General features: G+C 53.6%; 1 protein-coding gene across 1 annotated transcript in view; it reads left to right on the forward strand.

The window, feature by feature from the left end:
• Positions 1-10,509: 10,509 nt before the first annotated feature.
• The window catches only part of ZSWIM5 (zinc finger SWIM-type containing 5), a gene marked incomplete at its 5' end in the record, with an annotated part of 99,335 nt that continues 94,632 nt past the window's right edge, over positions 10,510-15,212 (forward strand). Inside the window, one exon of the mRNA XM_080622352.1 lies at positions 10,510-11,188. Coding sequence (XP_080478478.1) covers positions 10,510-11,188 — 679 coding nt within the window. The remainder of the gene's footprint in view (positions 11,189-15,212) is intronic.

The following is a 15,212-nucleotide window of genomic DNA, read 5'->3' on the forward strand; positions in this document are numbered from 1 at the left end:
TCCAGGACCCACAGCCCTGGGAGGATGGGATGAGGATGCTGGGGTCTCTGCTGTGGGAGATTGGAGGGTGATGTGGACATCCAGAGTGAATAAAGCCTCTGTGAAGTGAACCGTGCTCAGCCTGGTCTCTGGTGGGGCTGCTCCTCCAGAGATTGTGGGAGGCTAACCCAGGACAGGCTGGCCCTGGGCTTTTTGGTGGGCACAGGGCACACATCTTTAGGGGATGTAGACCCCATAGAGCTGGCAGTGATTTGCATTCCCTTGTGCAGAGGTAAAGGGGTTGAAGATCAAAGAGACCCCATCTCTTCATACCTTCTGGATACCTCCTCCTGCCAGGATGTGAGCCCAGACCTTAGTCCCCCCCAGGGCAGGGCATTCACCTGCAGTGCAAAGGGGGAAGTTTGGCTGGACACCTCAATCCCTGGTTTGTAGGTGTGATGTTGGGGTGCCTGCCCTGAGCTGCTGTTGTGAGGCCAAAGTTCCCACACACAATCCAAAGTCATCTTGGGCATCTTGGCTCCAGTGCCCTGATCGGTCCCCACTGTGAGCATATCGTGGGGCTCCCCAGCCCTCAGCTGGGTGCACCCCTTTTAGGCACCCTGGGCTGCCCCGTTCTTTCAGCTCCAGCCCCATAGCACTTCACTCCAGCTCCATTCATTATCCCACACAGCTCCACTCATGTCTGCCATGAACTCTCCATCTCTCAAGGCTCCATAGCCTGAGTGAGGAGCAGAGATGTCTTTTCTGCTCAGTGTTATGCTGTGCCATGTGTGGTGCGTGTGCTGCTGATGATGCTCTGAGCTGGATTTCTGCACCACTCCACCCTGTCTCTGCAGGGAATGCTCTGCCCAGCGACTGGGACAAGAGCCAGGGTGAAGAGCTGTTCCTCATGGGAATGAGAACAATGGGATCAGGTTGGTCTTTCTCACCAGCCCAGGGGAGCCAGCCAGGCTCTCCCATGGGGTGCTGGCTGAGCCTCTGTTCCCCTTCTTCATCTCTTTTGCTCCCTCCCTCCTCCTCCTCCTCCCCCTTCCTCCTCTACCTGCTCCAGCAGCCACAAGGGCACCTCTGTCTGCCGCTCCTGCCATCAATATTGAGGTTATCTTTTTCTTCTGGCAGCTGCTGTAATTGAAACAAAGCAGGCCGGGCCTCACGGGCTCCGCTGCTCTCACTCATTTTGCCGGTGCTGCTGAGACAACTAATTCATCTTATCCATACATGGTTGGCCTCTTTTCCTCCAGATCCAGGCAGAGCCCTCTCCCCTCTACGGCTGGTGGGAGCAGCCTGCTGTGTGCTGCTCTGACCCAGCCTCCCGTCCATGGCTTGCAGCAGCTGGGTGCTGGCCACCAGCAGGAGATGCCACAGTGGGGAGAGGTGTGCACTGGAATGATGCTGATGACTTTTATCTCTTCCTTTTGCCTTCCGATGCTTCCTCAGCCTTTTTATTAAACTCCACATCCTTTCCTTGCACAGCCTCTAAAGGTTCCTGTCAAGGAGGTGACAGGTGATGAGTAGGACATACATAGATTTGCATTCCCTTGCTAATGACCAGATCTGCAATTAGCAGTGGCCCACATAGGGATAATGTCTGGTGCTGGGTGGGCAGTCCAGTGGCACTTCATTACCTCCCAGCAGATGAACTTCCAGCCCTGAAGGCTTGGGTTGGTATTTTGCTTTAGGTATTGAAATTGAAGCTTGAGGAAGAGCTGTGACACTGGGTGAAGTCCTACATGCCTGAGGAATGGCAAAGGTTGAGGATAACGCTCATGCTGCTCCATATATTATTGCCCACAGGCCCAAAGGGTTTGTGGGTGCTGTGTTTGGGGCCCCCATGGCATCACTCTCCCCTGAAAGGAGACCTGGAGCTCTGCAAAACCTGTGTCAGTGTCTGCACTCCTGTGGTGCTTTGTTCTGAACGGGTGGAGGAAAGGTGGTTTGGGGCAGTAAACAGGCCCTTCACATTGCTGATGTCTCAGGGAGTGGGTGCTGTTAGCAGGAGCCAGGGAGCCCCAAGGAGTGCTCAGCTGTTGGGGGGCTGGCTCAGCAGCAGGGGTTCAGGGAAAGAAACTAGGGCTGACCTCAGGTCCTAGCAGTGCTTTTCCATAGTACCCTAGTGCCTGTGGTTGTGCCACCACCCCGAAGGAGGATGCACTGTGGTACCCGGGTGTCCATGGAGGTACCATCACCCTGGAGGAGGATACACTGTGCTACCCTGGTACCCTATGCCTCCATCCCGGAGAAGGACAGATCCCAGTTCCACATCACATGCATCCTTGGCCCTGTGTGCTGCTCCTGCCGAGGGCCAGGCAGATCCTCTTGGGAGAGAAGGGAACAGCCAGTTCTAATGTCAACAGAGGCCTCTTGTACAGTGATGCTGTGTCAAGAAGAGGAATGGGTCCCTCCTCCTCCACCCATTCATCTGGCAGCGGGGCTGGCGTGCCGCCAACCAGGCTGCTTTGGAAACATCTCATTGAGGAGGCAGCTGAGCCTAGGAAAACAGAATGAAAATACACAGAGAGATCACTGTTGTTAGGCAAAATACATGTGAGTGGCTGCATTTCTGGCCCCCAAGTCCACCCCAGCCGGGCCTCTCTTGCTTCTGTGGGGTGAGGGTGAACGCTGCTGCCTGGGAATGGCAGCCCTGTATCTCCATCATGGGTTAGGGGCTGGGGAGTGAGGGCTGGAGAGATCATCTCCGGCTTTGGCCAACTTGCCGATGTCCCTGGTGAGCAGTTCCAGACTCATCCCAGAGTGGCGTCACCCGAGGAGATGGGACAGGGCAGAGAAACAGCTGCAGGAATGAGCCAGCCCCAGTGACTCGCATCCCCTGCGTGTGTGGCCACCAGTGCTGGAGGCTGATGGGGACAGTGCTGAGGAAGTGCATCAGGTATTGGCCTTGTTCATTCCCATCTCCCTCCCCAGCATCAGTCATGGGCCCTTGCTGGCCATGGGGCCACCAGTAGGGCAGAGCCCAGTTCCCAGGTTTTCAAAGCCCCATTGCTTGGCATGTTCCATCTATTTTCTGCTGGCAGAGCGAGAACAGAGTCACCCCAAAGCAGTCCCCAGGAACAGAAAGTGGAGGCACCTCTCTGGCTCTCGAGCAAAGGTGCATTCAAAAGGTTTGCTCTCCTTTGTTGTAACCTCTCTCCTCCCTCCAAAGTCCTCCAAGTCTCTGCCTGGCTGTTTTCTGACCTACAGGAGACCCATTCCAGCTCTTTCTCTCCTTCCTGATGTGTCCAGAGTGATTTGGGGGAGGCAGAGGTGGAGCCACAGCCCCATGGCATATCAAGGCTCTCATCCCCACATAGGTGCTCTCAGTGCCTCCCTGATGCAGCTTTGTGTGGCTTCACATCCTCTCTTTGTGCACCCAGCAGGGTCCAGCCATCACTGCAAGAACAAAAGCCATTTCTCTGTGCTGCTTTTTTCTAGCCCCTACCTTTGCTTGCTGCCGATGTACGATGGCACAGAGGGCACAGTTTGCTTCTGTTATTTATGATGTTGATCTGAGGGTTGAAAGGAGCCCAGTGTGAGCAGAAAAAGCCCAACCAGCATCGCAGGACGGACACATCTCACCAGCCCAACATGCATAGATTTGCATCACGGAGCTGAAGCCCAAGGCTGAGACTGAATCCTGTGCTGGTCCCTGCGTTCATAGGAGCTTTCCTAAGCCCTTCTCCTCTTGTCCTCCTGCCACAAAAGCAGCTAGCAAGCTATCCCTTTTTTTGCTGCCGTGTGAAGGGAGATTTGCTGTGCCTCTGTCTCTCCTCAAGTCGAGTGGGGTGCGATGCTTGGTTTCCAGCTGAGCCACCACATCCTGCTCTTGTGTTGGATGGCTTCAAGTGGCACAGCCTTGTACTGGAACTGCCAGTACCTTTGCTGAAATGTCACCGTCTGCTCCTGGCTCCTGCGCACAGTGATGTGTGAGGACACGGTGCTGTGGGGGGGAGTTGGGGTGGGTGGGCTGTCAAAGGGAAGGTCGGCGTGGTACAACCTCCTCTTGTCCCCCTGTGGACTGGCTAATGCTGAGCATAGTGCTGGGATCTGGCCTCATGAGTGGGTCTCCACATGGGCTCTCCACATTGCAGGGAGTGAAAGGAGCATCTGTCATGAGGAGGATGCCTGATCTTGTAAGGGAGCTGAAGGAAGAGGACAAACCCATGGAGCAGCCTCTGAGAGAGAGCACTGTAATGGCTACTGAAAAGACACAAATCCTGAGCTGGGGGAGCAGCTCCCTAGTTCCTGTGAGAGCCCTGGTAAAGCTATAAAAGAAAAGCCGAGTTAATGATGTTTGTTGGATTTTACTATTGAAGAGATCCCAGGCTGGAGTCTATTTTTCCTGCATGGATGTACCCATGGAAATGAGACCCATGGGGCCTACAAGGATGCTGGAGAGGGACTCTTCATCAGGGACTGTAGCGATAGGCCAAGGGGTAATGGTTTTAAACTGAAACAGGTGAGGTTCAGGTTAGATATAAGGAAGAAGTTCTTTACTGTGGGAGTGGTGAGGCACTGGAATGGGTTGCCAAAAGACATGATGAATGCTCCATCCCTGGCGGTGTTCAAGGCCAGGTTGGACAGAGCCTTTGGTGGCATGGTTTAGTGTGAGGTGTCCCTGCCCATGGCAGGGGGGTTGGAACTGGTGATCTTAAGGTCTTTTCCAACCCAAACCATTCTGCGATTCGGTGACTTTGGAATAAATTGGTGAAATGGATGACGAGGAATGACCCAGACCGGGTGCTCCAGGTGCCTCCTGATGCTGAGTGGCCTGGGATGATGGCAGATGTGACAGTGATGGTCCCAGTCCTAGCAGTGCCTGAGGAACAGCAGCTCAGTAGGGCTGATAAAATGGTGCAGACAACTGTAAAGGCCCGGCAGTGCCAGGCATGAGGAGAAAACTTACAAATTGGGCTGAAATGATTCGACTTCTGTCAAAGCTGGTTTTTTTCATTTCATAGGCTCACAGACTGGTTTGGGTTGGAAGGGACCTTAAAGCTCATCCAGTTCCAGCCCCCTGCCATGGGCAGGGACACCTTCCACTAGAGCAGGTTGCTTAAAGCCCCATTATTTTCTTTACTTTCCCTAGATACCCAGCCAATCAGCATACAGTAATGAGGCCACACAGCCAATGAGCATCCACTGATGTGACCAACCAGCCAATCAGCCCTGTGGCACTGTAGCTTCCCAGTCAATCAACCATGCGGCCTTGCAACCTCTCAGCCAATCAACCATGGAGCCTTGCAACCTCTCAGCCAATCAACCATGGAGCCTTATAATCTCCCATCCAATCAACCATGTGGTCTTGTAACCTCCCAGCCAATCAGCCATGGAGGACTGTAGCCTCTCCACCAATCAGCTTTTCCTCGTGTGCCCATTGGAAGTGGCATGGGCCTCATCAGGCAGGTCTGCTCACCCCAGCAGCCGGTGCCTGGGTTTCGTGCCTTCATCCAAGGCAGGCTCCTCCACTCCCTTGTTCTGTCATTAATTACACTCCATAGCTAAGATTTAGTAGCTTCTCTTTGAGCCTGGATTTGTCCAGCTTTCAGCCTCTTCTGCTGTTTTTTAGCTCATAGAATCTGTATTTCATCTTCTCTTCATTACAGACCTTTTGTTTTTTCCTGGAAAAATGAAGCTGGTGCAGTGTGTTGTTTCCCACTGGTTTAATTTCTCCCTCCTTTCCTAAAAGACCATTCCCCACACAGAGCTACTTACATTTTAATTACCATTTGCAAAGTGTGTTAAATGTGGAGGGTAAAAGGCTGGGATGATGCAAAAGGGTTATTGTGTTATCTACTGTCAGATCTCTGCCCAGGGAAGGGGAGCAGAACCCTGCGTGATGGAGGGTGGTGGGACGAGCTCGATGCCTGGCCTGACTCTGACTTCCCACCCGGCTGGACGCTGTGATCAGCTCGCATCTCCGAAGCCAGGGTAGACCTGGTGCCAAAGGCTAACAGGAGCATTGTTTATGCCTTGCTTTGCCATCATTTATTCATACTCCTATAGCCTGAAAAACGACTTCCCGGTTATTTTAGCATCTCTAATTAAGGGGAGGGATCTTCAGCTGCTGGGAGGGGGGTAATGGGCTGCTTTCTGCTGAGCTCAGCCCCACGGCAGCCAGGCTGGCTGGGATGGACACTGCCTCCACACGGGGCTGAGTAACTTTCTGGAGCACTCCATGCTTTTAGGCTCTGTGGCAGGGAGGTGACTGCTCCTCCTGGAAGCCCAGGGTCCCTGCCCAACCGCTCCTCCATGCTTAATTGCTGGCCTGCACAGCAAATGCGTTTGCTGGAAGGGTGCAGAAATCTCAATGGCTCGGCAGAGGCTCAGCACTTTGATCATCTTATGGGGGCTGGGGGAAGGCAGCCCTGGCAAGCCAGAGATGTACTGACATGTGTGCGTGGGAGAGAGGGAACAACAGCTCCTGACAGCCACAACTCTCTGGTAGGATACAAGGGATTGTCCGGATCTGCCTGATCCCAGCCTCATTTCTGGTACCCAAGCACCTCGCTCCATTTTATTTCCGTCCTCAGTGCTGTCCCCTTGTTCCTCCTGCCCCTCTGCTCCTGGGTGCCCCTTCTGCAGCTGTACAAAGGAGATTCTCCCTTGACAGTAGATGAAGGGTAAAGCAGCTGCAGCACCATGAGCATCCCCTGCTTTAAACTCATTCATCCCAGAGCAGATACAGGAACATACAGGCAAGCAGAGATGTTTGTATGTCAAAGTGAAGGTGAGAGCAGCCATCCCACACCAGATCTTTGAATTCAGCTTGTGCTTGGGGAGGGGAGATGGCACTTTTAGTCCTTGCATTTCTCTTTTGAGTACAATTTTGAGTCCCACCTGAAGGAGGTCCCTGGGATTGTCAGTTGTGGAAAGTTTCATAAAATAACTGCCTGGCTAGCGAAAAGCAACTTTATTAGAGGCCCTGCTGAAAGAGGAGCACAGTAATAACTCAGCACTAATGAGTCGGTGAAGAATCCATGGGGGATTCAAACAGCTTGATGGCAAAAAGCTCCAGCTCAGGCCTGTGCTTTGTTGGAGACATTGCTGGGCACTAGAGATTCGTGCTCTCTGTCTCTTCCTGGACATTGGATCCATAGGGATGCTAAGGAATAACTATCCTAGGGAAAGATCCCTCTGCTCCTGAGTGCATTAAGGCAGGAGAGTTGTAGTCTGCATTACTCCCCATGTCCTTTCCCTCCTGCCTCTGCTCTGAACAGCACCATCAACACTGGAAAGGCTGAAAGAGCCGTGCTCCCAATGAGTGCCTAGGGCTGGAGCTTGGCTGCTGATAAGCCCAGCTTTGGCTGCTTCAGAGCAGCAAATCCTCTGGATGGCTGGAGCAGGAGCTTGGTGGCTGCCTGCACTCTGCTACCTGTCTCCTTTCCCATCGTTAACTGGTCATAAAGCTTCTGCTGCACTTCTATGTCTTCATCTGTCATCAGAGGACTTCCTTGGTGCTCACTGAGTCTTGCAAAGCTTTACTGTCATCTCTGCAAGGCTCAGCCATGTTGGCACAACATTGACTGCTCAGAGGCAAAGCAATGTCAAAGACACATGGGAGCACCTGAGAGAGGGAACAATGCCCAGGGAAAGGCAGTCTTTCTGCTGAGGATGGGGTTTGGGCATGGTGGGGTGAGGAGAGCAGCTACATGAAGGTGTGCAGGTGGGAGCAGCCAAGGAGGTGGGATCCCCTTGGGCTGAGATGTGGCATCTACCAGCACTTACTGTGTTTGCCACAAAACAAAGCACAGGCACCAGGAAACCCGCAGGGTCTCAGCAGTGCTCTTTTCCTCTCCCTTTTTTAAGGCTCTTCCATTGAGTTTGTAGCAAGAGGAGAGTACATTTATGGTCCCACTGCACCTGCAACTTCAAGCTGGGCTTCTGACCGAGCTGGCACCCGAGGAATTTCCCACGATATTGCACTGCAGTGCTGCCTAACTGCAGCATAGAGCCATGGGAGCTCCCTTTGGTCAGTAAATTAGCCAGGGACTCAAACCAAAATGCTTTCTGGGGCCAGCGTGAAAAATGAGCACTGAATAATGCCAGCACTCGGGCCAGAAGAGCTGGAGCTGGTGGGTCACAGCATGGGCAGACCCTGAGCAAACAGCCTTGAAGCCAGGAGGGAACCAGGGCTGCCAGTCGTAGAGGCTCAGCAAATGGCCGGGCTCAGGAAGGCGTGCAGTGAATTATTGATGTACCTGGTTCCAGGCTCTGAATGAGCAGCATCAGGGGCTGGGCGGGAGGCTGACATTTTGCATCCTTCCCCGGGGAGAAGAGGTCTGTCAGTGTTCTCAGGGATGAGAAGAGCTCCCCCACCCCTTGTGAAATTCAAGGCAGTAATGAAAAGCACAAGCAGGAATGGGGAGCAACAAATGTTCTGATGAAGAGGGAGAGGAGAAAGAGATTGATTTGTCTTTAAAATAACATGCTAACCCCCCAGAGACAGGCTGGCCAGCCACTGCACTGACCTTGCTTTGATTTGAGTCTGGATTATATGTTTTATGCAGTGAAAAGTCAGCTCATTGGGAATGAATAACATCCCTGCTCAGGCTGAAGTCTAAAATCCTCTTTATTGGCATCGTCTGGGGATGACATAAGTAAGGACACTCAAGGTTGTCACTAGGTGAGCTCTGCAGACACTGGTGACAGAGGGACCATGCAAGCTGGGGTACTGTGTCCCAGCTCTCATGCAGGCTCCCCCCTGCCTGAGCAGACCCGGCAGCTATGGGGAGATGCGGGTGCCATCAGAAACTCCCGGGCAGTCAGGCTGCTGAACACTGGAGCCCGCAGCCTCCATCATCAGGAGAGCTTAAGATCCTGTAGGACTGGTCTCTGCTGGGAAGATGAGCATTACTTTGGAGCAGGAGAATGCTTTGGGATGGCCCCTTGAGGTACCCCTTGCAGCCAGGGAGGGGCAGAGGTGATAAAACCCTTCTCATCCCCCCAGGTCCCACCACCACAGCAAGCAGAGGTGATGGTGAGGGGGAAAGTGCTGTGCTGGCAAATGCTTCCTGTCGCAACAATCCCTTACAGAGAGCAAAATGCCCTTCGGGGTTAAAGAAATAGGGATGTGATTCCTAGGGGAAACATAAACAAATCTGCGTGTAGCTGCTGCCTGAGGCCAGGCCCTGCTGCTGGTTAGCACTGATTATCTTGAACAAGAGCAGCCGCAGCAGTAAGGAACACCTCAGCCTTCAAGGAAAAACCTCCTCCTGACCTTCATCGATTAGCATGTGGTTTATTCTCTAAAATGGAGATCTCTCATTGCAGTAGTTCTGCCTGCTCTCACTGCCTGCCTGGAATCTGATTCCTTCCCTCCGGGTCCTGTTAGGGAGACCTTGGGCTTGGAGGTACCTCATGGCATAGCAAAGGTGCATAATTATTTCCTGTTCCCTAATTACATCTCCCTGTTATTCCAGGAAATGTACTCTTGCTCTGTCAGTAAGAGTAAATAGGAGATCACTGCAACAAGGGAGTAACCAGTAATGGTCTAGATGTGACTGAACTGCAGATAGAAAGGAATTGGTTCACAAAGCAGCAAGAATAACTGCAAGAAAATGAAACTCTGGGATCTGTGAGGTCTGCTCTTCCTCAGAGGTTTGTCACTTAAGATTGGGCAGGGCAAAAGAATGGAAACGTATTTCTGTGGAAAATCCTGGGATGCTGTCCTGCTGGGCACAGCAGCAAAGCACCCAGCCCCTGGGTCAGCTCCCTGGGTTTTGGGCTGCCAAGTCAGGCAAGATGTGCTGAAAGACCTTGCTTTAATGCAACCTCACCTCAGAGCACAGCAGAGCTCCTGGGAGGTCAACACTGCCTTGGGAGGCAGCTCCCAAGGGACGAGTGTGCCACAGGACCCAGTATTCTCTCTGCACCCAAGGATGCTGCAGTGGTGTGTGGGATGAGCCTCTGCTGCAAGGCTTCAAACGAAAAAGCAAACCCTGATGCCCGCTGAAGGGTAGGGCTCTGCTGTCTGCTCCCCTACCCGGTGTAAATCCGTAGGTGATTTTTGGGTTAGGCTGGGCCTTGGGTCAGACCGGGTACCGCGGGGCTTGCAGCGAGAGTGGTCCCCAGTTCCCGTCGGACACCTCTGGTGGAGCGGGGCACATCCAGCCCCGCCGAGCCCCCTCACTCATCACAACCTCGGCTGGCCTTGACACCCCGTTCCACCAGCGCCGTGGGGATCTATGGGCACGGGGCTTTCCCGCTCCCCGCCCTCCGAGCACCGAGGGCACAGCGTCCCCCTTGTGTCCACCCTCTCGATCGGACACCGCCAGGAGGGCACCGGGCCGGTTCCCCGGGGCTCCCCCTTGCCCTCCTGCCCCCCGCAGGTGCGGGTCGTAGCACAGGTCCGGAGGGTGCGGGGCGCGCAGGGGGCTGCAGGGTGCACCGCCCCGGCGGGGCCGGCTCCGGGCCTTCGGGACCACCCCCTGCAGTCTCCACCTCCGGTGCCCGCCCTCTCCCCCTCCTCCTCCTCGTCTCTCCTCCCCTCGCCCGGCTCAGTCGGTCGCAGCCATGGCGGAGGGAGGAGAGGGAGAGGAGCTGCTCCGTCCGCCGCTGCCCGCCGGCGCCCCGGGCCCCAAGCGCTTGTGCTCCCGGGCCTGCCCGGCGGGGGGCACCGGGGCCGTTCACCCCCGTCCTGGGGCCGCAGGGGCCGGTGCGGGGCCGGGCGCGGGGGCCAGCGGGGCCCCTCCGGTTCTGGCCGGCTGCTGCCCCGCGGCGGCGGCGGGCACGGCGGGGGCGGTGGGGCCGGCGGCAGCGGCGTCGGGGCCGGGTGGCGGCGGCGGCGGTGAGGCGGGCAGCCTGCTGCAGCCAGAGTCGCTGCTGGACGCGGCGGCCAAGCGGGTGGCGGGGAGCTGGGCCTTCGAGCGGGTGGAGGGCCGCTTCCAGCGCATCCCCGAGCCCGTCCAGCGCCGCATCGTCTACTGGAGCTTCCCCCGCAGCGAGCGGCAGATCTGTATGTACTCCAGCTTCCAGCCCGGCCGCGCCTCCGCCGCCGCATCCCCCGCCAGCGCCGCCGCGGGGGGACCCTCTGCCGCCGCTGCCCCCGCCGCGGCCGGTGAGGAGAGCCCCGCCGCCGGCCCGCCGCCGCCCGCCGCTGCCCCCACCGCCGCGCCGCAGGGCGAGGGGCTGCCCTTCCGCCGCGGCATCCGCCTGCTGGAGACCGGCGCGGTGGACAACGTGCTGCAAGTCGGTGAGTGCCGCCGGGACGGGGCCCCGGGAGGCTTCTGTGTCCGCCTCTCCCCCCCCCCGCCTTCCCCTCCAAGCGCTTCAGCCTTTTGTCTGGCGCGGTTGTGGTTTGACAGGAAAATCCTGCCCCGGGGGCAGGGACCGCCTGGTGATCCGCTGGGAAGATGACGGCTGGCGGGTGGGAGGGCTGGGGGTAACCCCCCCTCCTCATCCTCTCTCAGTAGGGTGCGTGTCCCCGGGTGTCACCGGTGGCTGCCCGCAGCGCGGTCGCCGTCCATTCAGCCCGAGTGGGAAATAAAGACACGCCCCCCCGCCCCCATTTCTCCCCAAGTGCCCGTCGGGGATTTGTGTGGAAGCTCCGCTCCGGGGTCCCCCTCACTCCGGAGCACCCGGACCGATGCTCCCATTGGGATCTCGGCGCTGCCACCGGGAGATGGAGTTATCAACATAACGCATCTCCCCAACAGCTCTGAGCGTTTGTCTTTGTCTTCTCCATCACGGCTTTTTTTCCCCTTGGAAAATCTCTAGGGGGGCATCTGTTCCCTGCTTTCCCTTTCCCAGCCCTCTGCCCGGACACCTTCAGAGGGACTGGCTGTTGGAGAAGGAAGGGGACAGTTGGGGTGACGAGTTGGGTGGACTGGTGGGTACCACTAGCGATGCTCGGGGGCGGATGTACGTGGCCTCTTCACTCTCCTTTGGTGGCGAAGGGGCCGTGGGAATGGTGGTAGGAATAATGGCATCGTGTTTTCTCTCCATGGGCAGGTGGCTTTTGTGTGCACTGACGGAGGGGGATTGTTGGAGAGGAAATGTTCTTCCTCTTCCCCCATCCTTCTAGTCCCCATCCAAAAGCCGCCTTACATCCGTATATATTTAAAGAGAATCAAATTGTGGTGGTTTACGTATAATAATCCACTCCCGGTTGTTATTGGAAGTGATTGAAATGCGCCTTTCCATTAAAATGACATTAGGCTAGAATTTGTTTTGCAAATGTGAAATGTAAATTCATCTTGTGCCAGGGTATGGCGTGAATGAGTGAAGGGAGGGTGGTTTTTGTTGTAAGGAATGGTGAGTTGGGCTGTGTTTATTTAAAGAGCCCTTCTTCCTTTTGGGGACAAAAAAACCCCCTTGCTTTAAAAAAAATCAAAATCCCATTTGGTACAGTTTACATCCATAAGAGCTTTATCAAAACATTTTCCATTTGAGCTGTGAAAATAGGAGACAGCAGAAGAATTCTCCTCCCACCTCTGAGGATATGCAGTGAAAATTCCTGTAGCACAAAAGGTTTTTCTCCGAGGATATGATTATACCCTTTTTTGGCTGAATTAATATTTTCTAAGGGCTGTGTTAAGATGATTAATTGTTCTGTTTAAAATACTTTAAACTTGAAACCAAATAATTCTTTTTTAGGAGGAGAGGAGCAGCTCTTCAGGAACTTTAAAATTAGGAGGGGAGGGAAAATAATAGCTTGCTGTGGGCGATGCTTTATTGACCTGCCCACCAAGGTGTGGGTGCAGTGAGCAGCCGGCATGGGAGATGGAGGCAGTGGTTGCCTAAACCCAGGGCTGGTTCTATACAAAGGAATTTTCCTGTTTCAATGAGTTTTTAAATTTCTTTACCTTTGAAATGTGGCTCTGACGAGGCTTTAGCTGATGCTGTGAAGGATCTGGGTGAGCGCTGGGGTCAGGTGCGTGCGGGGCTCGCAGAGCATTCCCATCCCAAAGCAACATCCAGCGCTGCATCCAGCATCATGTGCGCCGCATTTCCTTGCGCTTCCCCACTGCTGCTTTGAGCGAGCCAGAGGATGGCGAGGATGGTCCTGGCTCTGGTGTTTCATATCCCCTGACAAGTCTAAACCATCTCCCCAGCTTTGAAATCGGAGCTTGCTCCCATTGTCCTCCGAGCCATCGTGGTTTTAGATGAAGCAGCGTGTTCTGGAAGCGCTCTCTGCAAAGTCACTGGGTGATTTATCCCTGGTTTTTACAGCCCAAGAGGGGCACGCGGGATGCTTGCTGTGGGAGTTTGCTTTAGGAGCAGGAGGCGTTCAAGTCTTGGCTGTAGTGCAGGTCATGTTCCGATGGCAGCGGGTGGGTGATGCGGGGTCAGACACCTCAGGTTTTGTCCCTGGAGCAGCCCTCAGCTGGAGCAGGAAGATTTACATCAAACAAAAGGCTGTGAAAGGCTGAGTGTTTATCCGAGGCGGACGGAGGCATAGCTGAGATGTCCTCCGCCAACTTTCCACATCCATCCTGCGGATGCTGCTGGAAGGTGAGGTGGAAGAGCTCCAGCCACTGGAGACACAAACACTTTTGTGGCTGCGTGTGTGTGTTTGCAGTTAAGATAGGAACTTGGTTGTTGGCTTATATGGGAACCATTATGTCTTGGAAAAAAAAATAAAACCCCAACCCTGGCTTACTTGATGCTCGCCGGCGCTAAATCAAAACTACTGTTCCTCTCTAAGGATCCCTTTAATGGACACCGCCAGCTCCTGGCGTCACGACCTGAGGCTTGCACAGTTGAGATTTGCTGTTAATAAAGATCAGATGTTTGTACAGTTGTGTTTCTGACTCAGACCTGTGAAAGAAAAAAAATAGAAGGATCATACAGATGTGAAATTCCTGCTCTCTGTGGTTGGAAAAATCTCTTTGAAAAATTGAAAGCCAAGATCCAAGAGGAATGACCTTCTGGAGATGGAAGATGGTGTGGAGGGGTGAGGGCTGTACCCATGGGGATAAACTGCTTTGGGCTTCAGCTCCCTCATGCTCACAAAGCTGGCAGGTCTGAGGAAAACCATATATGCCGCATTATCAACCAATAATTCCTTCATGCTTAGTAAAACTTAAACGAGGCTTAAACCCTGATCTCACTGGAGTCATTAAATGGATTTTTTTTTTTCCCTTTGCTCAAAGAAAGATGTTGGATGTTGAACACAGGCATCTTTGTCTTCTTAAAAACTGCTTTATTATTATGTGTACAGATCCCGTCTTTGTGTGTGTGTGGTGTGTGGGTTTTTTTCCCTTTTAATTTTTAGACAAATGACAAAAGCATGCAGGAAAGGAATGCAGAAATGCCAGGCTTAATATAAAGCATGCGACTGCACTGCATGCCGGGAATCCTAAAGGATACAAAACCTTTAACGACAGCGGTTAATTTTTAACAAGTTCACTCGCATAAATATTTATGAACAAAAGTTTTTACACCATTATCTCTTGGGTTTTGGGAGAGAGAAAAGGCTTTTGGTGGATTTTGACAGTAGGCTGTGATCTGGCAGAACAAATTCATGTTTCTCGCCTGCGCTCCCTAGTATGGTTTAATATGGCATAATGTGGTTTGCCCGCAAATTGTCGCGGCTGCCAGTGGGTGGGCGAGTGTCCGTGGCAGTTTTAGGTGGGAATTCTCCTTTTCCATTGCTTTCTGTGATTACTCGTAAGAGGAAGCATCGAGCTTTGTGTTGTTCTTTGCGTTGTAACCAGCCTCTTAGGAACCTCCATGGTGTGTGTGCTCCTTCCCTGCAGATAAGCCTTTGTGCCCCAATGGGGAGGTATGCAGTCCAGCCATAAGTACATAGACAGAATTTACTTTTGCTGTTAGAGCAAGAATGAACCAGGGCTTTAGAATGCACAGGCTTTGTAAACACTTGGAGGGAGCCTGTGTTTTTCAGACCAGCAGTTAATTCTGAGTATTTTATCTGATGCTGTGCAGGTCAGCCATGGATATCCAGCTTTCCTAGTTGGACATCCAGGCACAAGGGATTTTCTGACCCTGCTTCTGCCCGGGCAGAGGTTAAGCTAGACCTGCTACCTTTGAGTAATACCTACAAATGCATTTTAAGTGCAAGAGTTTTGATTTGGAAGCTTTTTGCAACGGTATAGTTTTCAGCTTGTGTTGGTGGTGTATATTTGTAATGACGCCTGTTGAAATGCAGCTTCAGGGGTAAGAATACCCATGGGTTCTTATGTTCTTAACGTGGTTGCAAATACTTTTGGCTCCCCCCCCTTTTAGTTTCATTTAGATTTTATTTTAGTTTTTTT

The sequence above is a fragment of the Psittacula echo genome (genome assembly GCF_963264785.1).
Source record: "Psittacula echo genome assembly, chromosome: 7".
NCBI classification, from domain to species: Eukaryota; Metazoa; Chordata; class Aves; order Psittaciformes; family Psittacidae; genus Psittacula; species Psittacula echo.